Here is a 26,279-nt window from a genome sequence, read left to right on the forward strand (position 1 = left end):
TGTTTGTTGTTTGCACACAAAAAAAGAAGAAAAAAGTGCATAATATAGTTCATTTGGTACGGCATAACGAAACCCTGTTATTTGACAACAGACAAGACACTTATATCAATATACAAGTCAAAAACCGAGGGATGATTTAACTAATATCAATCTCAGTCTTTCAGATTGCTTATCGATTTTACCATTCAAGGGGCGGGCTCATGACTATATTGGTGTTTATTAATTTTTGGTTTTTACCCATACACCGATGTGTGTTAGCACTGTATACTCAGTACTTTCCCGAGTCCTTTGAAAAAATATCACATGCATGTTACTCGGGTGGGACTCGAACCCACAACCCTTGCAATTCTAGAGCAGTGTCTTACCAACTAGACTACCGAGGTTGCCCGGTAGCTAGGGGCTAAACATCTCTTATATATTGGTGTTTAAAATCATATAACTTACTACACGACAAACCGCTCGTATAGGCTCGTTTGTGAACGAGTCAATGGGGAAGTCCCACGAGGCAGCGGACCAGTCTATGTTTTAAAAAATCCAGTGGGTAAACGACCTTTCCCTGACCACTCAAACTTAAAAATTGTGTTACTCAAACGGTTCGGCTTTAGGAGTCAGGGGGAAAGCAATCACAATTTTACACCGCAAAAAGACATTTGTGTTCGTAGGATTGTCATCAACTTTTGATATAGTAGGGGAAATCCCAACACTGCCTTGTTCATCCTAAATTAAGAGGTTCGTTTTTCAAATCTATGAAGGTTGTGATGAAACGTTCATTCATGCCTGCGGCACTGAAAGTAGACTTTCGTCAAGGCCTTTGACTAGTGTGTAGTCTCCCCTTCCAGTCGCTTGGGATGTATCGACTCTATGAAGCTGTTCAAGCCAAAGCCTTGACAAAAGGCTACACTGAATGGTGATCGCATTCCAATCGGAGTAATAATACTGTTTGCGTGAATCACTCGCGAATCACTCTTGCGTAGAGGAGTCTAGCCCAGTCTTTGTGCAAATTGACGTCATCGTATTGACGTCATCGTTTAGTTTTGGGGGCGATATATCCAACCCCAATAAGGGCATTCAAATCAGTTGGATGCCCATTTATAGGAAAGGCATGACACCAAAATAGCTCTCATTAATGTTTCGATAAACAAACCGTCTACCGTATACTATGAAGTTTTAAGACAACGTAGGTTTTTAGTCAATTTATACCGGTCATTAGTACGATAGCGACCGAAATACTTTTCGCGTATCTCCCACCATCTATAGACCACGGTGCTATATTTTTATGTTCAGACGAAAGCATTAATGCACGCTAAAAAATGTTCATGATTTGTTAGCTTCCACAGTTACATTAAGTTTTCAGTATAAAACCGTGGTAAAACAATGGATGTACACTATATCATTTAAATTGGATCCAAAGGTCTACATGTTTTGGAACATTGTTTACTGGACATTTTTATGAACACGAAATCCGTTTTACAAACTCAGCTGTCCTGGTCTCGACAACAGACGAGGAAACAAAACGCCATTTGTCTCGTTGAATCCGACACAGGACAATAGGAAAGTAAATCAACAATAATACGCAGATTTACCTTAAGGTGAACCATTGTTAATGTTTAACCCCGTCGGAATAGAATCCAACGGCTGTTTCAATGTCAAATCAACCATGATTTGTTAAACCCCCATGGTCACCTTGGTATTCAATCAAACTACTAGTGGGCATAAAACATCCGTATGGAGGTTCACTTTTGTTTATTTTGTAAACCAACTGAATGATAATACCCCACAATCGAAAGTTGGGATATTTTATGACTAAATAATTATGAACGTAGTGGAACACCCCTGTGCCAAGGCCGTTTGGTTGAGCTGTTGTGCCAAGGTGTGCCCGTAAACTCTGCGTCACGGTATTGTCGTGTGAAAACTCAAAAACTCAAGGGAACAGAGCCACGTATTGATTCAATGTATTTTTGTGTGTGGAAAGCTCTTCTATGAGTTCTTATGGTCTTTCCAGTGAGTGAGAAGTGAGTATTATTACATCGTGGTCTTGCATGGAGGGAACCAATTGTGAACGTTGATTATTCTTGATGGATTATTAGTGACTCATTTGCTCATTCTGAAGATATACGGTACGCAGCAATTCATCTGATAATCTGATAAAGGCAAACAAATTTTGTATGTACAATTACGATGGCGGACGTAAATGTAATGTTGACTTGTAAACACTGATGGAACACCTGCTGTTGTATCAACGGACACAGGGCTACCGGAATGTGCAGAAGTTATTCTCGGTTTATAGTTTATTGGAACCTATGACAGGAACATTCAGTCACCGGAATACGCAGAAATTCCATCCAAGTTTACAGCTACTGGTATTTCGCAGGTCGTCAGCAACATTGCAGCTACCGGTGTTACACCCAGAAAGCAGTGAGTAGGTGGCTACACTCAGCTACTGGATTACGCACGGCTTTGCTCCTTGGCCGTCGACCTCAAATTATAAGTAGACAGTTCTGTTCCTCAATGTTTTTTTTTTACTGGATTACACCACGCTACACCACAAATCTACACTTCTTAAAGTCAACAACTTGGCTACACTTGTTTTGTTAATCCACCATTATTGACCGGCTACCTTGACCAACCAAAGTTAAAGCACAGCCGAGGAACAGCCAAATAACTTTATTTTCGAAGCGCTTGGGACAATATTTTCTCAAACATGAAAAGGACAAGTCAGATGAACGCTTTGTGGACTCTAGTGGCTTGCTTGCTGACCACCGTACGTACCCGATCTGTTGGTGAGTACACGTTTAAAATATTACTGTATAGTTGCTTAGAATCTTAAGAGTTTATTTTTAATCTAAGACGTCAATCATTTTTCTGATTTTAGAAACAAGAATTAAACATTCAGAGAGTAGTTTATTAGTTGTAGAGAATATATGACATGGCTGAGATCAGGGTCAAAGTTCAAAGAGCTGCCAAAGCAGAAAAAATCTCATAATAACTGTTTTATCGGCAGAAATGAGCAGGTTACCAGTCTCAATTTGTACATGTGACATGGTAGTTTGGCTGGTAACCTTATCCCGGTAAGCATTTATAAGTTTGTTTTGCTTAGCTACTTTTTGTGCTTAAGGAGCTCTACAAAATTGGACCCAGTTTGTGAACGCCGCTTGTACAACCAGTGGTTTGTCTTATGTGTTGAATACAACTCTGTTGTTATTTGTGCCCAGCTTGTTTCAAAATAATACACATTTATTGGAGCAATACTCGAAGAGGTTGGAGGATCAATAAAAAACCTAGAGAATCATTTTAGGGAAAGCCAATCCAGTCAAGGGGGCTGAAACCCCAATCCGCGTAGTGCCACGGTGGGTTTCGAACCAGGGTCCCAGAGGTAGAACTACACCAATTTGCCCACCAACTCTAAAACCTCACTCTAAAGTCCACCATCCCAGGTTACACTTTTTATAAACTAGTTGGTACCCATGTCTCTGTTAAAGAGCCATTGTGTTTTACCCATAATGCGTTGTACGGGTCACCTTGAAAAAGGGAAGACCACATCATTGGCCTAGGAGGCATATTTGAGAAGCACATTCGGGGCAACTACTGCACTGTATGAAACAATTTCTTAAAGACACTGGACACTATTGCTAATTGTCAAAGACCAGTCTTCTCACTTGGTGTATCTCAACATATGCCTAAAATAACAAACATATGAAAATTTGAACTCGATTGGTCATCGGAGTTGCGAGATAAGTATGGCAGAAAACAAACACCCTTGTCACACGAAGTTGTGTGCTTTCAGAAGCTTGATTTCGAGACCTCAAATTCTAAACTTGAGGTCTCGAAATCAAATTCGTGGAAAATTACTTCTTTTTCGAAAACTACCCCACTTCAGAGGAGCTGTTTCTCACAATGTTTTTTACCCCCAATCTCTCCCCATTACTCGTTACAAAGTAAGGTTTTTTGCTAATCATTATTTTGAGTAATTACCAATAGCGTCCACCGCCTTTACACTGTGAATGGACTGGATGTGATTTTACAACTAAAATGGAAAGGCCATTTTTGGGGATGTGATTTTGGGTAAAGGATGTGATTTTTTTCCAAATCACATCCAAGCCAGAAATCACATCCGTGTTTAATTGCCAATTATCAAAATCACATCCACTGCTAGCGGCATTACTAAAATCACATCCAATGCTGAGGCCTTAGCCAAAATCACATCAGAGACAGAAATCACATCCATGTTTAATTGCCAATTATCAAAATCACATCCACTGCTAGCGGCATTACTAAAATCACATCCACTGTCCAGGCCTTAGCCAAAATCACATCCCAGTCAGAAATCACATCCATGTTTAATTGCCAATTAGCAAAATCACATCTATTGCTAGGGGCATTACTAAAATCACATCCACTACCCAGCCGTTAGCCAAAATCACATCCAAGACAAAAATCACATCCGTGGTTAACTGCCAATTATCAAAATCACATCTACTGTCTGGTTGACACCAACATCACATCAACTTAACCAGTATCGCATTCTCAACCCAACGTCCAGTACGTCATGCACTGGTTTCGCAAGCGTTTGGGTTGCGGGCAAGTGGAAGGGGTTCCACGCACTATGATTATGAATGATACAAATGGAATGAGAAGAAACTATTACATAACTATGGACTGGAATGGTAAAAACTAAAACTTTGAACATTGAACGAGTCCAGGAACTACACGCTTTTATTTCTGAAATCAAAATTATAGCATCATGCACTTTGGAAACCATGACTGTGTGTAGAACCAGTAGAACAGTGCGGCGTGTCGAGTCTGGTTTAAAAACTTACTCGCCTTCCCTAGTTGTACATAATTATCCTTGCGGGATGTGGACTATCATACTATTATACCAGCATAACCCAAACCCAGAATGGTGAAAGGTCTATGCCGAAAATCATGCAGTACCGCAATCTAGTTTCTAGGCGTTCTTTAACTCCCTTGCACTCAGTACAGTTGCTCAGCCAGTGGCTGTGAACACAATTATAAAAAGGTAGCCTACCGATCAATAATCATCATGATCAAGTCATCATTCCCCAGGGTTGCAAGGGAATCGAATTGCTACAAACTCCCAACCAGTTTACTATCGTATGAGTAAAACAAGGAATAGAGTAACAGAAAATGTCTGAGTGCCGTTTTTAACCTTCTGTTATTTAATTTTCCCCTTTGCAAATTGTCATCTGTCCTGGTTATTGTAGATGTAAAGTGACAGTTGTAAACATAGTTTCAGCCGAAGCATTTTAACTTTTTAGTTGTTTTATGTTATATGGGGGTGCGTGCTATTTTCATTGAGAGAACATAGTTGAAAAATGAACAAACAAACCAAAAATTTAACGTGTTGACAGTGTGTACACAAGCATATTGAGTCATTTTGTGCAGATTTTTTTTTTATCACAGTGTTCACGAAATATTATGTTTGCATCGGTGACACCTAGCTTTATATGGTGAAACAAACTTTTGCATTATAATTACTATGAGTGAAAAACCAATGGATGCATTTTTTTTAACATGACCCCCCCCCCCCACCTTTCTGTCACCTAAGTGGAGACTTTCTTAACGTGTACATCCCGATATGTGGAGATTGTGCAGTTATTCACCAGAACCAGAACCTTCACCACAGGCTTCGGAATGTCCAGTAGTCATAGCAACGATCTGACCTTTGCAAAAACCTTGTCCGATTATGTAACCAATAACTTACAGATGAATGCTCTCTAGAAGTGGGTCCCATGGCGTACTGTATGCAGTATCTAAGTGTGTGTAGACTGGATTCAGTGTTCCCCCTGTTTTCACCATGGAGGAATAGTGGTTTCACCATTTAGGACTATGGAATCATGATGGTCTCAATATTTAAGATATAACCATGAAATAAAAGGTTTTCAAGTAGGCCCTACACAGAAGAACAAGGTCTGTCAAGGACTACAATTGTTTTACTGATTTATTTATTCATTGAGGGTCACCATAATTGTAAATGTATAAGTCAATGATGTACTTCATAATCCCCATGATTATAAGTGTTAGTGCAAGTAGGCCTACACAGCAGGACAAAAATAACAAAACTACAATTGTTTATGTTCCAATAATTTGTTGGCAAATTCATTACTGTATTTTGTTTTCGAAATTGTAAAAATCAATCTGACATGTAAAACAAAGTGGTGTAAATTTAAAAGAAACCACAGAAAATAAAAAGCTATTGTCTGATAAAATGAAATTTCAAAATCTGAATAGCTGAAAAATTATGTACATGCATGATTTGAAAACCTCGTTTTAATGTCACAATAAAACCTTGCTTCTTTGAAATTAACACCACTCAGGCAATTTTGAAATATACATTATCTATTCGGTGGTAAACTTTCTTTCCTTTCGATTTTATGTTGAGATTTTGTTCATCAATTTGTTATTTAGTTGGCATAAATGTTAACTCTGCCATGGCCTGACCCACAGAGCTGTGTTACATAACCTAATTACTAACGGGTGACCGCCTTCCTGCAGTAATGATGGTCCCTAAAACATCCCTGAATACTATTTACCAGTGCTGGGGCAAGACCAGCTGTCGACAAATGTGGCCTGTTTCTTAGTACCAGTTTATATTAAGCTTGTTCGTAAATCAAGAACATTGCGTCTTGAAAACAAGTGAACACCAAGGGACAGCATTTCTCAAATTGTCCTGTCAAGCCTTGTGATCTGTATTTTCAAATTGTCTGATAATACCAAAATTATTACCTGTCTGAACAACTTTCAACTCTCTTCGGCTTGTCCGGTCATAGAGGTATTTTTATCATTAATGGTTTCGCCATTATGCTCCACCTTTTGGGATCATGGACCGAAAATATTAATGATGGTCTCCCTAATGTAGCCTAACTGTACTTTAGGATATCTCCATGAAATAATGGGTTTTCAAGTAGGCCCTACAAAGAAAAACAAGTTCTGTCAAATAATACAATTACAATGTAGTATACTGATTTTGGGGGAAATCAATCACTGGATTAATTACTTTGTGTTTTTGTTTTTTTATTTGTTTCCCCCCCAAAAAAAAAAAAAAAATAAATAAAAAAATTGAGTAATCAATTTAAAATCGCAGACTTTGTTACAAATTCAAAAGAACCATACAGGCTCAACAGTTAGCAGTTGGATGCTCGAGCAGGATAATATCTTGAGAAAATTGTTTTGGGAAATGCTGCCATTATGGTGATCCTTGTTTAAGTTTATTTTCTTTAACTTAGAACAAGTTGTGTAATAAACAACTTTCACCTCAGGTTTCGGATTGGCCACTAGTCATAGCAAGTTAAATATGATGACGAGACATAAAAAGGTGTAAAGTAGTTTAGGAACCAGCATCATTTGTTGACAGCTGGTCCTTGCTCTGGCACTGGTAAGTTATTTAGGGATGCCTGCAGTAAGGTATCGTCATAATGCATGGTCATTATGCAGTATGACCATGGGCAGAGCATAGAGTAAGGACAGAGTAAGGCCAACTCCAGTCATATAATACATTCACCTAACAACAAATGTTGCAACACTGTCATGCTGACAGTGACAAACAACAACTATTGTTCAAAGAAAACATCAGTTCATTCTGCCTCAATCGGAAAGCGACCACGCCCTTTCCTAGAATGGTCATCCTGCTTCTTAGTCTTACGGTTAATAAGCCGCGCATTCGAAAATTACAATGTCCACAGATTGACTTACACCGTGTGAAGATAATGATCGTCAAAAGCTTACATTAAAATGCTGAGGTGGTGTAGTTTTTTTTTGAGAAACGAATAACACAACGTCACGAAAATACGTTTTACATGCTGAAATAATTTTCATCTCCTGACACGAAAATTATTCGCCTAATTAGACCCTTGGACATTAAAAAAAATCTGACATTATCATGTGTGGGGCGGGTCGTCGCCGTTACACTTCTTGTTGAAAAACTAAATGCCTTTGTCAAGTTTGTTCACATAATAATATTGGTTTTAATAATGGGTGCTACGTATGACTTTTGTGCCATGAAAGTCGAGTTCTGTACCCCCATGGTTGCATTCAATAAATAAGTTAACCATGAGTAATGACTGAGCACGAACTGTTTATGTGCAAGTCATATGTAGGGGAACATTACAAAAACATGCAAAAACTATATTTGCCTTAAAAAAATTGTTTTTTAGTGACAGGTTAAGTTTCTCATCATAAGACTACATGTATAATGGGAGTAAAGGTGAAAGACATTCGTGGTTATAAAGAGCCCTATCCCATCCAGTACGTTGTCCCATGGAGGAATAAATCCTTCCTATAACATTGTTGTCCATACATAAACATTCGACAGCCTTGCATATCAGTTGATGACACTAAATGTAATGCAGACAAGCACACCAGCTTTGGTGGAGACATTTTTACCCACCACATCCAAATGACTTTTTCCTTTGCCGCATCTGATTCATCATTACTGGATCTCAAGCACCTTTCGATATCTATAGTGTACAAAGCGGTGATACATGTAGATGGAATAAAATTGTCAGATGTTCTGAACCGGGTCAGAACCTTTATTTTGTGCATTCATGGAGGCTATATAACCGTTAAATTAATCAACATTGCTGTGATGAAGACAGTCAATGGTCTCCATCATACAAGAACAGAAACCGTAAACAGAAAACCAGATGGCGTCGTCCCTTGCAGCCTGTTGTGCCGTGCAGGTGGAAAGAATAGGGCCTCTGAACTAACTGCTTACAAAAAATAGTTTAGTTTGGGAATAAACATTAACATTAACTACACCACAATCAGGTACTTGGTACATCATTTAAATGGTGTGTAAAAGCTAATGCTTTGAAAATGTTTTATGCTTAATTACATATTTTGATGTTTGTCTTTGTTTTCGGTTCTCTCGATGCATGTTAACAATCCTTTATATTATTTTTAAATCATGGCTATCCATGCAGCCCGGCCGTGTAAGCGCTAAATCACGCTTAAGTAAGCAGAGCCATGAAATTCGGCCGTGCACATACCTGGCGGCAATTTTTTTCCCTGATTCTTTTTAAGGATTCCCTCTTTTAAATCGATTTAGAGAAAAGAAAGGGGAAAAAATCCCATTAAAAAGCATTATGAGAGTGGCAATTTCGTAGGAAGAAAAACAAATCCATTGATCAATCAAGTTCGCGGAAAAGAAAAGTAAATAACGGAGGGGGTGTCTAGGACATAATATTAACAGTTTGAATTGAAGGTGGTGTGATTGTGATGCATATGATGACTCTTCTACATATATTAAACGTTCTTTTAATATTTATTTTAAAGTATGCGGTGAGGAATCGTGACACGACCGCTATAAACTAAATCTTGTCATGGTTAGTTACAAATTAGGCAGTTTGTAAACGGATTATTTAAAGATTTGACTCGTACAGACGAAGGAACTTTTGCTGCGTTTACGCCGGCAATATTATTTGTTACAAAATACAAGCAGTACCAGTTGCACTGTTGGCTTTTCTCCATGCTTTTACTTAGTAAGGAATACGCTTATTGTAGTTTTATGGCTTGCAAAATGTAAATAACCGTGTTGAACATTCAGCAGAGGTTTGCAACTCAAATCTGCCGGTTTGTGAATTTCTACTTCCTAGCTGGAACAGGGTATGATTTTATCATGAATTGATAGACTATTAAATACCTAAATACCTTGCAATCTTGATTCTGAGCCATCCCCATATAGGCTGAGCATTCAAGGTTGATGCTTCCGGCCGGCAGCCAGGCACACAGGGCACTCCATTTCTCGCAGAGACATTTCCACTTTTCGTTGATCCAAAGGGCTCACCGACGAAATAATTATAATTCCGAAATTACTCTGCTTGCATTAAATGACGATCCATGGTTTCTTTGGCCGATTTAATCATTACTTTTCAGCAGATTCGGAAACTCAACAAGTGTGTGTGTGCCACTGTTTGTTGTGTAACAAACGTTGTTTCAGCTTGATGTTTTTGTCTGTTTCCCGCGAAAACCAGCACTTCGGTAGGGGCCGATTACATAATGCAGCACATGGGTGGGCGCTAGCGGCTATTAGGCCTTTTTTTCTCTCTGTCGACTTTGTTATAGATCTATCTGCTGTGTGATGTACAGTGTATCAATTGGATGAATAAACAGAGAGTAGTCCTAGTAAAACCTGCTGGGCACAGTGATGCCTGGTGGGATTCAGCCAGAGCAACATTTTCAACTGATAAAGCTTGGTGTAACAATTTGCAAAGCATAACATTTGATTATTAAGGAGTCGAGACAGAAACAAGTGAAAGACATTATCACCAATCATTAACCAATTTCTCCTTCTTCAGCTCCTTTCAACCCCCCCCCCCAACCAAGACTTCTTCTTCTCCTCATTCTTTTACCTCCAATTGTGTGTACGGAAAGCTTTTTTGACAGATTGAGGTTGTTAACGCAAAATCTCAAACCAAATGTCGGACAATTCTTGTGTTGCATTAAAATTTTACAAGCAAAAGGTTATTCGTTTGTACTTAACTTTGCAAAATACAAAAATGTACAAAATGTAACAAAATGTTAAAATACAAAATGTAAAAATTCAACATTATTTGGGATACCTTTTTTTCACTTGTGTTTATGGATATATGCTTTTTTGACAGAGTGGAGGTAGTTGACATGTCATCTCAAACAAATTTTGGGCCATTCTTGTGTTGCGTTAACATTTTACAAGCAAAAGGCTATTCATTTGTACTTAAGTTTGGAGGTATTGGGCCAAACATTTTTGAAAATAACTTTTTTTAAATTGGGTTAATGAAAAAACGCTTTTTGACAGAGTTGAGGTAGTTGACGCGACATCTCAAACCAAATTTGGGGCAAGTTTGTGTTGTGTTAACATTTTACGGGCAAAAAGCTATACAGCTGCAGATAGAGGGCCAAAATGTAAAAATTCAACATTTTTGAAGATAACTTTTTTTCAATTGTGTTTATGGAAATATGCTTTTCAGACTGAGTTCAGATAGTTTGCGCGACATCTCAAATCAAATTTGGGACAATTCTTGTGTTGCGTTAACATTTTACAAGCAAAAGGCTATTCATTTGTACTTAAGTTTTGAGGTATTGGGCCAAAATGTAAAAATTCAACATTTTTGAAGACAACTTTTTTTAAATTGCGTTAATGAAAATACGCTTTTTTGACAGAGTTGAGGTAGTTGACGCGACATCTCAAACCAAATTTGGGGCAATTCTTGTGTTGTGTTAACATTTTACGGGCAAAAAGCTATACAGCTGCAGATAGAGGGCCAAAATGTAAAAATTCAACATTTTTGAAGATAACTTTTTTTCAATTGTGTTTATGGAAATATGCTTTTCAGACTGAGTTCAGATAGTTTGCGCGACATCTCAAATCAAATTTGGGACAATTCTTGTCAAAAGGCTATTCATTTGTACTTAAGTTTGGAGGTATTGGGCCAAAATGTAAAAATTCAACATTTTTGAAGACAACTTTTTTTAAATTGCGTTAATGAAAATACGCTTTTTTGACAGAGTTGAGGTAGTTGACGCGACATCTCAAACCAAATTTGGGGCAATTCTTGTGTTGCGTTAACATTTTACGGGCAAAAAGCTATACAGCTGCAGATAGAGGGCCAAAATGTAAAAATTCAACATTTTTGAAGATAACTTTTTTTCAATTGTGTTTATGGAAATATGCTTTTCAGACTGAGTTCAGATAGTTTGCGCGACATCTCAAATCAAATTTGGGACAATTCTTGTGTTGCGTTAACATTTTACAAGCATAAGGCTATTCATTTGTACTTAAGTTTGGAGGTATTGGGCCAAAATGTAAAAATTCAACATTTTTGAAGACAACTTTTTTTAAATTGCGTTAATGAAAATACGCTTTTTTGACTGAATTCAGATAGTTGACGCGACATCTCAAATCAAATTTGGGACAATTCTTGTGTTGCGTTAACATTTTACGGGCAAAAGGCTATTCATTTGTACTTAAGTTTGCGGGCATTGGGCCAAAATGTAAAAATTCAACATTTTTGAAGATAACTTTTTTTAAATTGGGTTAATGAAAATACGCTTTTTTGACAGAGTTGAGGTAGTTGACGCGACATCTCAAACCAAATTTGGGGCAATTCTTGTGTTGCGTTAACATTTTACGGGCAAAAAGCTATACAGCTGCAGATAGAGGGCCAAAATGTAAAAATTCAACATTTTTGAAGAAAACTTTTTTTCAATTGTGTTTATGGAAATATGCTTTTCAGACTGAGTTCAGATAGTTTGCGCGACATCTCAAATCAAATTTGGGACAATTCTTGTGTTGCGTTAACATTTTACAAGCATAAGGCTATTCATTTGTACTTAAGTTTGGAGGTATTGGGCCAAAATGTAAAAATTCAACATTTTTGAAGACAACTTTTTTTAAATTGCGTTAATGAAAATACGCTTTTTTGACTGAATTCAGATAGTTGACGCGACATCTCAAATCAAATTTGGGACAATTCTTGTGTTGCGTTAACATTTTACGGGCAAAAGGCTATTCATTTTGTACTTAAGTTTGCGGGCATTGGGCCAAAATGTAAAAATTCAACATTTTTGAAGATAACTTTTTTTAAATTGGGTTAATGAAAATACGCTTTTTTGACAGAGTTGAGGTAGTTGACGCGACATCTCAAACCAAATTTGGGGCAATTCTTGTGTTGCGTTAACATTTTACGGGCAAAAAGCTATACAGCTGCAGATAGAGGGCCAAAATGTAAAAATTCAACATTTTTGAAGAAAACTTTTTTTCAATTGTGTTTATGGAAATATGCTTTTCAGACTGAGTTCAGATAGTTGACGCGACATCTCAAATCAAATTTGGGACAATTCTTGTGTTGCGTTAACATTTTACAAGCAAAAGGCTATTCATTTGTACTTAAGTTTGCAGGCATTGGGCCAAAATGTAAAAATTCAACATTTTTGAAGATAACTTTTTTTAAATTGGGTTAATGAAAATACGCTTTTTTGACAGAGTTGAGGTAGTTGACGCGACATCTCAAACCAAATTTGGGGCAATTCTTGTGTTGCGTTAACATTTTACGGGCAAAAAGCTATACAGCTGCAGATAGAGGGCCAAAATGTAAAAATTCAACATTTTTGAAGAAAACTTTTTTTCAATTGTGTTTATGGAAATATGCTTTTCAGACTGAGTTCAGATAGTTGACGCGACATCTCAAATCAAATTTGGGACAATTCTTGTGTTGCGTTAACATTTTACAAGTAAAAGGCTATTCATTTGTACTTAAGTTTGGAGGCATTGGGCCCAAAAGTAAAAATTCAACATTTTTGAAGATAACTTTTTTTAAATTGGGTTAATGAAAATACGCTTTTTTGACAGAGTTGAGGTAGTTGACGCGACATCTCAAATCAAATTTGGGGCAATTCTTGTATTGCGTTAACATTTTCAGGGCAAAAAGCTATACATTTGCAGATAGAGGGCCAAAATGTAAAAATTCAAAATTTTTGAAGATAATTTTGTTCAATTGTGTTTATGAAAATATGCGTTTCAGACTGAGATCAGATACGTGATGCGACATCTCAAATCAAATTTGGGACAATTCTTGTGTTGCGTTAACATTTTACAAGCAAAAGGCTATTCATTTGTCCATAAGTTTGCAGGCATTGGGCCAAAATGTAAAAATTCAACATTTTTGAAGAATTTCTTTTTTTCAATTTAGATTTTGGAAATATGCCTTTCAGACTGAGCTCAGATAGTTGACATGACATCTGAAACGAAATTTGGAACAATTCTCTTGTTGCGTTAGCATTTTACAAGCAATTTTTTGACAATTAATTTTGTGTATGGACGTTTTTCAAGGCCGTAGGAAAAAAATTATCCTCACATTTTTCCAATCGTGAAAAACAACAGAAGTGAAGTTCACAGAACTGCGTTTAAAGAATTTCTTAAAGGTCTATCAGCGAGGCACACTGATACAAAAATTCTAATGAACTTCGCCCCGCATCCTCTATCGGCCAAAGTTGTCGATGGAAGTGGCCTTAATCCAAGGCTGTGTATAGCACAGAATTCGTGGACGTCTGCCACGCTGTATGCATACAGCAATTCACCCGGCCCATGAACAAGTACCAGTACGGAGTTGGAGTCTAGCCAAGCGTTCTTGTACGGAATACAGATTGCGGAATGTCTGCTCCACACAACAGAATAGTGCATGGACATCTCGACCGGTGTGCGATCGAAAGTTGCCCGAACCCGGTGTGGATCTCGCTTTACATCATACTATAAGGAAGTTGGGCTGCACGTTTATCGCGAGCTAAACGTAAAATGTGAACGTCAGAAGATTGTGTCGATTCGGCGTCCAAAGTTGCAGGAAAACTGCCACGACCTGTAGGCTTTTTCACAACCCGTTTTCTCGATACATAAAATCAGCATACATACGATGGAATGTTTCAATGGGCCTAGCTGACTAAAATTAAAATAGATTCGTCGCCGGGCGAAAAACATAAATAAAACGATGGTTATCAATTTTCAAGACAAACGGTCACCGCGATCCGTAGACTAACCAATACATTGGAACGGCCTCCCTTCATTAAAACAGTTTGGGCTAATATCAGATATCATGAGTTTGGGTGAGTAGGTACACGTAGCCTAAATACACTTCCATGTGCATGTACTGGCCACTGAGTGAGTGTCCTAAAGTAAGGTCATGGTCTGAAGGTCACTTGATCCCTGTGGGGTGTTAATTCCACTTAGATCAGTAATTGAATGATTCACTGTTTACTGTTTCTTGAGTGTGCATGGTCTCCTTGGGCAAAGTGGGCTTGTTCTGAAATTGCTGGGAATACCATTGCCAAAAAACTGAGCAACAGGAGATGCCGATAGATTGCCTTAAATTTACCTTCTGCTGTAATTTTAGGGCGAAACGGGTTTCCACAGCAATTTCGGGTTGAAGTTGTTCATAGTTGACCATCAGTCCTCATTTTCAGGTGTGACCTTGCACTAGTGGGGGAATCAGTATGTGATGTTGGGGTTCACAATGTACCCTGCATCTGATTTGAAGGGGGGGGGGGATTTTGGCTAAGGCCAGACACTATCATAATGTGATTTTGGTATACAGCTAGACAGTGGATGTGATTTGATAATTGGCAGTTAACCATGGGTGTGATTTGTAGCTCGGATGTGATTTTGGCCCAGGCCTAAACAGTGGATGTGATTTTAGTAATGCCGCTAGCAGTGGATGTGATTTTGATAATTGGTCAATTAACCATAGATGTGATTTCTAGCTGGGATGTGATTTTGGCTAAGGCCTGGACAATGGATGTGATTTAAGTAATGCCCCTAGCAGTGGATGTGATTTTGATAATTGGCAATTAAACATGGATGTGATTTCGGGCTCGGATGTGATTTTGGATTAGGCCTAAACAGGGATGTGATTTTAGTAACGCCGCTGGCAGTGGATGTGATATTGATAATTGGTCAATTAACCATGGATGTGATTTCTGGCTCGGATGTGATTTCAGTGGTGCAGATGTGATATTGGATAGGCTTTTTCGAAATCACATCCTTTTTCCATTTTAGTTGTAAAATCACATCTAGGCCATTCACAGTGTTAATACACATTCCCTATAATAATAATAACAACTATAACAAAACCAATAAACATTGTTAATACTAATTCTTGTTTAGCCATATCACTTAAAATTGATTTTCATTTAAAAATCGGGCAAAATTAATACAGGAACAGATATTCAATTAAGCATCAGTGTCACGAAAAATGCTTTTTACATGCTAAAATAATTTTCGCCTCCTGAGACGAAAATAATTTTGGTGACTTGTTAAAAAAAAAATACTGGACCACCTAAGCAAGGAATAATTATAAGGGAAGCTTTCTACCATCACTATCTTCATACTGTGTTTAAAGTGGACATTGTGTTTTGTGTCCTACAAAAAGTACCTAGACCCTTTAACTATAATAAACTTGTTTTTCTTTCTTTTTCGAATTTAAGCTTACATGGACATGCAAACACGGTCTGCAAACTTCACAGGCTGTGGCGACACGATCGAGGGCACACTATCAGGTCATGTGTTCTCCTCCATACCTCGTTTATCGCCCGACCTCAACTGCAGCCTGGCCCTGCTCTCACCACCGGGCACCAGACTAAGTCTTACCGTTAACGAAGTCAAACTTACAAACCTCAACGTGAACACGTGCGGAGGCGGTAATCGGCTGGTGATTTTAGGGAGCAACACAGAGGGCGCTATGTCACTTTTACCCACCTTCCCCCACGGTTTATGTGGCCTCGTCAAACCCAGCCAACCCATTGAGTCAACTGGCAACCTAGTGTTTCTAACGCTGAGATCGGTTCAGTCTCGAGAAGAAAGCACCTTTTCAATAAGTTATACAGCATTCAAAACAGAACCCGGTAGGTATAAATGGTACTATCTGACTGAGCGACCAAGTGACTGAAAGATTGAGTGAGTGACCGGCTGAGTGACTGACTAAGCGACCGAGTGTCTAAGTTAGTGTGTGACTGACGGAGTTACCAAGTTATTGAGTGACCGAGTGACCAAGTGACCAAGTGACGAAGTGACGAAGTGGCTGACTAAGTGACCGAGTGTCTGTCTAAGGGACTGAGTAAGTGACTAATAAGTGAGTGACTGATGAGTGAGTGATTAAGTGAGTGACTACGTGAATTCACGTCGCGAATGACTAAGTCAGTGACTAAGTGAGTGACAATTGAGTGACTGGCTAACTAGCTACCTAGCTACCTACCTACCTACCTACCTACATACCTAACTAAAGTACTACTAGTTAACCAAATTACCAAATGACAGTTTAGCTCAACTATAACATGAAATGAGTAAATTAGCTATTACAAAGAATCATTTTATTTAAATTGAATGTAGATGGGTCTTGCTATGAGTGTGACGTCAGTGGGACTCGCGATACGCAGTTCTGCATTGACAAGAGTCTGGTGTGCGACGGAGAGCAGAACTGCCCCAGTGCTTCTTACTCGGAGGAGGGTGATCCCAGATGTTCAGGTGGGTCACCAACTACAGTAGACACACGGGTCAAGTTTGCGCAAGTACCAATGCTAAACTAGTGGTTGTTTGGTGGTGCACGTATGGCATGCGCAGTGAAGTTGTACTGCAAACGACGCTGGTCATGTAAATGCTTAATGGTTGTTTTGTGATGTACGCCACTCAGCTGATGGAGGATGTTTCAAAAGAGGGCGCCTTCAGGAGAAGTTTGTATACACAGATCGCCGTAAGGTATTGGGAGGGGCTGAATCTCCGGGGACAGAATCTCCTGCCACACCGGCTCCTTGTTAACCCCTCCAAAGTTTAAATTTAGTTAATAATGCAACACAGAGAGATAGAGGAAATAATACCATCACCAGCTTGCCCAAAGTGCTGTAACAATTTGTTTAAATGTCTTTTTTTGGTACTTAACATTTCACCTTTTTACGCTTTTGGCCCTTTAGTATGTGTTTGTGTTTACAAGTTGTATTATTGTTAGGTGACCCCTGCAGTTTCTGCTGCTGGTTACTTTACTGTGTGAAACCAAGTAATAATTGCTTGGCTCATGGAGACTTCATTTACAATGCTCTTATGCCTGTTATGTACACGATCATAACTATAATCCCGGGGCAGAGTGTTGTTCTAATAAAATGTCTCCAATCCTTCACGGCTTGCACCCGATTGAGCAAAGTACGTCAGAAAAGTTGTTCATTTTCTTAACCATGCTGGAATTCTACTTGTATGATCTTGAACCTCTTCTATAACCATTGTTAAATTGTTACAGAAGAGGTTCAAGATCAGGTAGAATTCCAGCATGGTTAAGAAGATGGACAACTTTTCTGAAGTTTTCTTTTTCATTGTTAAATGTGATATACACTCAAAAAAATGAAATTCTGGTTCAGTAAATTAAACTCGAATTATTTAATTTGATAATACTTAATACCGTTTTTTTGTTGTTTTTACTTGGTCATCCTAAGTGATTGAAACTTAAATCTTGAAAAGTCAGATTTACTTTAATTATGTAAGTTGTTTATCCATAAATAATAGGTCAAATCAACAAGAGTTACGATCAAGTAGTTACTACTGACACTTATTGGTTAGTGATACTTAAAAATAAAACTTTGCCACTTTTACTGCGGTTATTGAGTAAGAAATACTTAATTACTTGTATTGATGCTGAAGAGCTTAACTTAACAGTATGCAAATTTTTCGTAGCACAAACATGAGTAGAACGAACAAACAAGGCTTATGACTATTTGGGGGGGGGGGGACCATGGCATAATCTAACTTTCCATGCTCTAAGCATTTCAAACCCAAACCAAACGAAATACAATAGTTTTCTCATCTGTCACTCACCAATTATATTTAATTGACAGACAGAAAATGAATAAAGATAATTTATAGCATATAGCTTGGTCCCAATGTAAAGAAAATATATTGTATGTAATGAATTTGAGGTTCACAATACTTGGACCAGCCGATTAACTCAACTTCATAGAACAAGTCATATGAATGTGCGCCCGTACCGGGCCATATGGCCTGGTCCCCTGCCTATAGTGAATGGCTTCAAGTACTGCTTGTATGGGACCAACGTTTCCCACACCAACGGCATGGCACGCTCTCTTCGAACAACAACAACAGAGGAGCTCAAAGAGAGCAAGCCAAGGGAAGATTTGCTGTCCCCTGCATTGAAGACGTGATCAGTTACTTCGTTGAATGCCATTCATCATAGGTAAGAACATAATCCAAAAGGTGTTATTTTAGTTATTACACTATAGTAGTTGTGATATGCTCATTACTATTTTTTAAGTTGAGCATTTCGTTGGAGTTGTAATGTTGAACCACGTTGTCCGCCTCCGTACACAACAACATGCTCACTTACTGACTGTGACATGCTAAAACTGACAATATGACTGAGTGATATAGGCCTCTTTGTAGGACAGTTGCATTGGAGCATTTATTTAAATTAACTTGCCGTTTTCTAGTTTTGCTCGAGGGTTCGTGTTTTGCCCCCGAATAAATAAAGACAAAACAACACAAACACAAAGTGATAGTTACTCATTTTCAAGCTAGTTCTACTGAAGTGTGTGTGTGTTGCACCCCTAAAAATTAAGTCCAAACTACAAAAACACAAAGTAATAGTTACTCATTTATAAACAAAGTTGGTTTTACCGAAGTTTATGTGTGTTGCACCCCTAAAAATTAAGTCCAAACTACAAAAACACAAAGTAATAGTTACTCATTTATAAACAAAGTTGGTTTTACCGAAGTTTATGTGTGTTGCACCCCTAAAAATTAAGTCCAAACAACAAAAACACAAAGTAATAGTTACTCATTTATAAACAAAGTTGGTTTTACCGAAGTTTATGTGTGTTGCACCCCTAAAAATTAAGTCCAAACAACAAAAACACAAAGTAATAGTTACTCATTTATAAACAAAGTTGGTTTTACCGAAGTTTATGTGTGTTGCACCCCTAAAAATTAAGTCCAAACAACAAAAACACAAAGTAATAGTTACTCATTTATAAACAAAGTTAGTTTGACTGAAGGTTATGTGTGTTACACATAAATAAATTAAGTCAAGCAACAAAAACACAAAGTAATAGTTACTCATTTATTAGCAAAGTTAGTTTGACTGAAGGTTATGTGTGTTACACATAAATAAATTAAGTCAAGCAACAAAAACACAAAGTAATAGTTACTCATTTATAAACAAAGTTAGTTTTACTGAAGGGTTTTTGTTTTACACCAAAATAAACAACAAAAACACAAAGTACTAGTTACTCATTTATAAACAAAGTTAGTTTGACTGAAGGTTATGTGTGTTACACATAAATAAATTAAGTCCAAGCAACAAAAACACAAAGTAATAGTTACTCATTTATAAACAAAGTTAGTTTTACTGAAGGGTTTTTGTTTTACACCAAAATAAACAACAAAAACACAAAGTAATAGTTACTCATTTATAAACAAAGTTAGTTTTACTGAAGGGTTTTTGTTTTACACCAAAATAAACAACAAAAACACAAAGTACTAGTTACTCATTTATAAACAAAGTTAGTTTGACTGAAGGTTATGTGTGTTACACATAAATAAATTAAGTCCAAGCAACAAAAACACAAAGTAATAGTTACTCATTTATAAACAAAGTTAGTTTTACTGAAGGGTTTTTGTTTTACACCAAAATAAACAACAAAAACACAAAGTAATAGTTACTCATTTATAAACAAAGTTAGTTTTACTGAAGGGTTTTTGTTTTACACCAAAATAAACAACAAAAACACAAAGACATAGTTACTCATTTATAAACAAAGTTATTTTGACTGAAGGTTATGTGTGTTACACATAAATAAATTAAGTCAAGCAACAAAAACACAAAGTAATAGTTACTCATTTATAAACAAAGTTAGTTTTACTGAAGGGTTTTTGTTTTACACCAAAATAAACAACAAAAACACAAAGTAATAGTTACTCATTTATAAACAAAGTTAGTTTTACTGAAGGGTTTTTGTTTTACACCAAAATAAACAACAAAAACACAAAGACATAGTTACTCATTTATAAACAAAGTTATTTTGACTGAAGGTTATGTGTGTTACACATAAATAAATTAAGTCAAGCAACAAAAACACAAAGTAATATTTACTCATTTATAAACAAAGTTAGTTTTACTGAAGGGTTTGTGTTTTACACCTAAATAAATTGAGTCCAAGCAACAAAAACACAAAGTAATAGTTACTCATTTATAAACAAAGTTAGTTTTACTGAAGGTATGTGTTTTACACTAAAGTAAATGAAGTAAATTAAAGTAAATTAATCAAAACAAACACAAAGTAAAAGTATTCATTTATATATAAAGTTGGGATTACTGAAGGTTATGTAATTTGCACTCAAATTAGTTAGGTCCAAACAACAAAAACACACAGTAATAGTTACTTGTTTGTAATAAAGTAAGTTTTACTGAAGGGTATGTAGTTTGCACAGAAATAAATTAAGTCCAAACAACAAAACATTTAGTAATAGTTACTCATTTATAAACAAATTTAGTTAACTTTGGCTGTAGACTACTGTAATTTAACAAACAAAAGAAAAATTAATTTTAATGATTTAATTGTGTTGTTCTCGTTTCTTTTATGACAGATAGTCAAGATGGCAGATGCACTTGTTGTACCATCATGCATAATGTTGAGAGTCATCATCACCGAAGGAAACATCCAGAAGCTGATTCTACCCCCTGGGCTGGAAAGTGTGCAGGATTTGAAGAACCAAGTCAAGGAGAGGTTTGAACTCAAAGGGGAATTCAGTCTCCAATTCGTTGATCCGGACTTTGATAATTTCATGAGCTTATCATCACTCAAGGATATTAAAGACAGGGGAACTATCAAAGTCGTTCCACTTTCTATTCCTGATTCAGATTCAGACACAGACATTGACACTGTGTTTGATCCTTTGAGTAATTCATCTCTGCTGTCATCGTCCCAGTCGATGTCGGAAGCATCATCCATGTCTACTGCTGTAAGTACATGTAGTACAGATAGAGCACTTCAGTGGCCTACCGTCTTTCCAATCCCATCCTTCTCAATCGACACAGAGATGAAACTTTCAAACGGGGAAAAAACAGTTTGAGAAGGATGGAACTTTGACAAACCCCACAGGAATGAAGTCTGATATTTTGGAAAAACTTGCTGAAGCCATGTTTAGCTACAAGGCATATCCATCAGATGATCAGTTCTGCTCTGTAGCACAAGCATTTGTCAAGAAGCACCTATACCTGAAAGAACCAGGTGCTGCCACTGGCTAACTTGGTTGGAAAATAAGCCTTAACTCAAGATGGGTAACTATAGATCAAAATTGCGAAATCACGGATGCACAGAACTAACTGTAAAATCACTCTAAATCAGCCAAGAACATAAAAAAAAACAAGAAAGGCAGAAGGCAGAAGATAACTACCTCCCTGAATTTCCTGGTGATGAAACAGCTGCAAGCTCTGAAAAGGAACGGGCTGCTCTTTTTGATTGATTGAAGAAAACACACAATGGAAAAGTGATTATGGAAAAAATGGCAAAGACATTTTTCCCACCGCAGACAAGAAGTAGTTCTTCAAAAACCATATGTTGTTCTAAAGAATAGTGATTGAAACCAGCTGACCATTTGCCAATGTAATGCTATAATTAATCATGTACCTTTATACAAGTTTTACTGAACAATCCTTTTTTTCTACTTATTACTTACAGGGACATGTTGCCTTGGATTGGTCGAGTTGGTCCATGAAAAGTGTTTATCCAAGGAAAAGTGTTTATCAAACGGTTTCAAACACTTTTCAATGACCAACTCAACCGATCCAATGCCACGTGTCCCTTTAAAGTGATGTAACATTAAGGTTGAGCAAGCTGAATATCTATGCCCAATGCTAGACATTACAGTGACCTAAAGTTGATTTCTCTGCACTTTTTAAGGTTTTTTTTAAAGGTCAACTAAATGGGTCCTTAGCTTAAAAATTATTGTTTGTAAATAATAACCTGCAGTAGGTCTCTTTGCTAGAGACACCTTATTGCAGTACATTATCTTTTATTATTCCACTAATTTTACTCGCTTAACAAAGACTAACAAAAATACATCTTTGGGGGGGGGGTGTTAACTTGAAATTTATTTTTTAAAAGAATAGTCCAAAAAAGTCTTATCTTATAAATGCATCCTAAACCTGTTTGGTATAGCTTGTCAGCCAGATGCTTTTTCTTCAAAGTTCTTTCTGAAAAATCTGTACTTTAGTTATGTTCCACACGGTCAAGAGAATATTGTTTTGAAGTGTATGACCACTTGCCCAAAAAATACTGTATTTAATAACTTCCGTGTCAGATAATTGAGACATGAACAAATGAAAGTTGTATCATAAACACAACTAAAAATTGATACAACAAAGCAAGGTGTTTTTTATGTGATTATGCTATGAAGTTAAAGGGTCTGGGTACTTTTTGTATGATACAAAACACAATATCCACAGATTTACATTAAACTCATACAGTTTGAAAATAATGATAGTAGAAAGCTTCCCTTACAATGTTACTTGCTGAGGAATGAGTAAAACATTTTTTTTCTTTCTCAAAAACTACAGCACCTCAACAAGTAATATAAGATTTCTACTGTCAATATCTTCAAACGGTGTAAGTTTAATAGGAATCTGTGGAAATTTTATTATGTGTTACAGAAAGTACCCAAATCCTTCAAGAGTGTTCAAACGAGTTTGCTGATGTTATCGTTAAAAGATATTGTGGTTGTTGTTGTTGTTCATATTATGTTTACATAAAATAAATGCGTTCATGGTAGATAATTGCACAAACCGCAAGTCAAACCTTACTGAATTTGGAGTGTCAATAATTTTAGTAACACACAGAAATCACTTTCATGATTTTGTTTGAGTGTTATTTACAAATTAATATCAGTATGTAATTTACCCCCTAATCGGTTAATTTCCTCAACTCAGTTAATTTCCGTCAACTCTATGACTTAAATTGTTTACACATTGATTTGTGTTAATTCTTGCATCATAATATATACACACCAGTATAAAATCACACTGCGAATTAAGTTTAAAACATTTCAGTACTATTAGCGCTGTAATTCAGTTTAATTTCATGTGCAATCTGAATAAATACCTTGTGGAATCTACCTCAATCAATTAAACTTGCCCGGATCATTTTATTTTTGTTATTGTCTAAGTTAAAGGAACACGTTGCCTTGGATCGGACGAGTTGGTCAAAACAAACGCGTTTGTAACCGTTTTTTTATAAAATGCATATGGTTGGAAAGATGTTTTAAAAGTAGAATACAATGATCCACACAAGTTTGCCTCGAAATTGCGTGGTTTTCCTTCTACTGTGCGAACTAACATGGTCGGCCATTTATGGGAGTCAAAATTTTGACCCCCATAAATGGCCGACGTGTTAGTCGACAAGGTTAAAGGAAAACCACGCAATTTCGAGGCATGTTTGTGTGGATCATTGTATTCTACTTTTACAACATCTTTCTACCCATATGCATTTTATAAAAAACGGTTACAAACGCTTTTCAAAGACCAACTCGACCGATCCAAGGCAACGTGTTCCTTTAAATGTGAGTAGCACAAACTTAAATTATTTGCGCCTATTTACCTTGCAAATTCAAGTTACATACAATAAGATAATTTTGTTAGGTTAATAACCAAATTCAAATAAATCAAACAAACCCATACTGAGTAAAATTGAATTGATTTAATCAATTGGTTTTTAGTTAATTTTACTTCAAATGAAAAGTAGCGCCCACTTCGAATTGTAAGTTAATTCAACTTGCCATAGGAAGTAATATTAGTTGCATCACAATGAGTAAATTGGGCTGTGATATTTTAAGTTTAACAAACTTGGGGAATACAAGTACAAAAAACTTATATTCTTGTCCCGTTCAATTTACTCAATTATATCGAGTCAACAAACTTGCCTTAATACAATTAAGTAATTCGAAGAAAACGCGTTTTGAGTTTATTTTACTTACAATTAAACGTAGCGCCTACTTCTAGCCTCAATTTATTTCAACTTGCCTTAGATTTGAGTAATAGTAAATGAATCGTAATTTGTCATCCCAACTCATTTCAAATCAGTAAAGCTAACTTGAAAAAGCGAGGAACACATAATTTTTAAGTTAACTGGACGTTGACATTTTAAGTTTAAATAACTTGAGGAATAAAAGTATAAAGAACTTAAATTCTTATCCTGTTCAATCTACTCAATAAATATGAGGCAACAAACTTGCCTTAATAAAATTAAGTAAGTTGAACAAAACATTTTTTTGAGTGTAATGTTCATTGATATGAGAAATGAACTCTGACCTCTGACATCCGTTGACCTCCCCTTTGTTTTACACACAGCCAGTACACCAAGTCCCGCGGGGAGCAGCTTGGGCATCACCGTGATCGTCATCATCGTTATCTTGATGGTGGTGCTCCTCGCGATCATCATCTTCACTATTCTAGCCCTCATGGCGAAAAGGGTTCGCTCCAAGCGGGCCCGAGAAAGCAGCGTGCGGCGCCCTCATCGGTCCAGTCAATCCAGATCAAGGAACAGGTCACAAGAGGGCGGCGGGCCCCCACGACAACAACATCAGCGTCGACCGACTCCAGATTCAAGTCACCCGGGGAGGGGTGCCCCGACGTTCACTTCAGAGGGAGATCAGTACACCGATCTTGAGTTTACCGAGAGGGCAGTAGACTACCCGAGGGACCCCCATCCACCGGTTATTATGAACCCAGCTGGGGCGCCCCCACCGTACTCAACTCTACCCAGACCGTTTGAGGAATCCTTGCAGATGGCTGACGGTACAACACCTACATCGAGATCACGTCTGGCCAGCATTAATAATGACTTAGAAAATCATTGACATGTGGAAAACTTTGTAGGAATTAGCCCCTTGTGAAGTTTACTATTTACATGAACACAAACAAGTACATGTATGTATGCCACCTTGGACTTCCTATTCTCCCTGTTTTGTTTGTAGAGGCCAACTCAAACTTTTTTTGTAGCAGCTCCCATTGGTTTTTGTACACGTTTTCCAACCGGGGACCTTTACCGAAACGTTGACCATATCTTCTTTTGTTATTGGGCCCCGGCTTGAATGTGTACAACTTTACATGTTCACAGACACTTTGGCTGGTAAACGTGCACTAGGAAGACGCATAAACGCGTATGTGTCACTTACACCATCAGACCCAAACACAAAAGGCTTGGTGTCCACCATGTTTGCTCAAACCACACGCGATGTTCAATTTGCATATTTCATGGGAATGTTTTATTGTCTTGAGTATCACCTGTAATAATTGAATGACAACGCTGCCTGCCCCAAAGTTGCCGACACGTAAAAAAGGGGAAGTACTTTTAAATAAAGGAAAATAACACAACAAAAGGTATTCATCTCTCAGTCCCTACTGGGAGACTCTGAACACTAGGTGGCAGCAGACTTACCAGGTGTATTTCCATAGACCTTATCGCAAATACCAATGCGCAAGCGCAGATGGTTGAATGAGGTGCATTGTGGGATAGATATGAATCAAATTTTGCTACCAGCTAGACCACAATGCACCTAATTCAAAGCTTTACGCGCGCGCCCCAGTATTTGCGAAAAGGTCTATAGACCTTTTCGCAAATACCGGGGCGCGCGCGTAAAGCTTGGAATTAGGTGCATTGTGGTCTTGCTGGTATCCAAATTTGATCCATATATATCCCACAATGCACCTCATTCAACAGTCTGCGCTTGCGCATTGGTATTTGCG

At 37.3% G+C, this 26,279-nt stretch overlaps 1 protein-coding gene across 1 annotated transcript; it reads left to right on the forward strand.

Annotated features, from left to right (window-relative positions):
* The first annotated feature begins 1,848 nt into the window (after nt 1-1,848).
* LOC139935020 (uncharacterized) lies at nt 1,849-26,279 on the forward strand. The gene is made up of 4 exons (XM_071929467.1): nt 1,849-2,780; nt 15,970-16,386; nt 16,871-17,005; nt 24,882-26,279. The coding sequence occupies exons 1-4, from the start codon at nt 2,702-2,704 to the stop codon at nt 25,388-25,390; spliced, it is 1,140 nt and encodes a 379-aa protein (XP_071785568.1). The 5' UTR covers nt 1,849-2,701; the 3' UTR covers nt 25,391-26,279.

The sequence above is a fragment of the Asterias amurensis genome, chromosome 3 (assembly GCF_032118995.1).
Source record: "Asterias amurensis chromosome 3, ASM3211899v1".
In the NCBI taxonomy this organism is placed as follows: Eukaryota; Metazoa; Echinodermata; class Asteroidea; order Forcipulatida; family Asteriidae; genus Asterias; species Asterias amurensis.

What these genes read in the sequence shown, in the direction of transcription:
- LOC139935020 (XM_071929467.1), top strand. Translation starts at nt 2,702, where the DNA reads ATGAAAAGGACAAGTCAGATGAACGCTTTGTGGACTCTAGTGGCTTGC. An exon ending in CGTACGTACCCGATCTGTTG is followed by an intron (nt 2,781 to 15,969) that starts GTGAGTACACGT and finishes TTCGAATTTAAG; the next exon opens with CTTACATGGACATGCAAACA. An exon ending in AGCATTCAAAACAGAACCCG is followed by an intron (nt 16,387 to 16,870) that starts GTAGGTATAAAT and finishes AATTGAATGTAG; the next exon opens with ATGGGTCTTGCTATGAGTGT.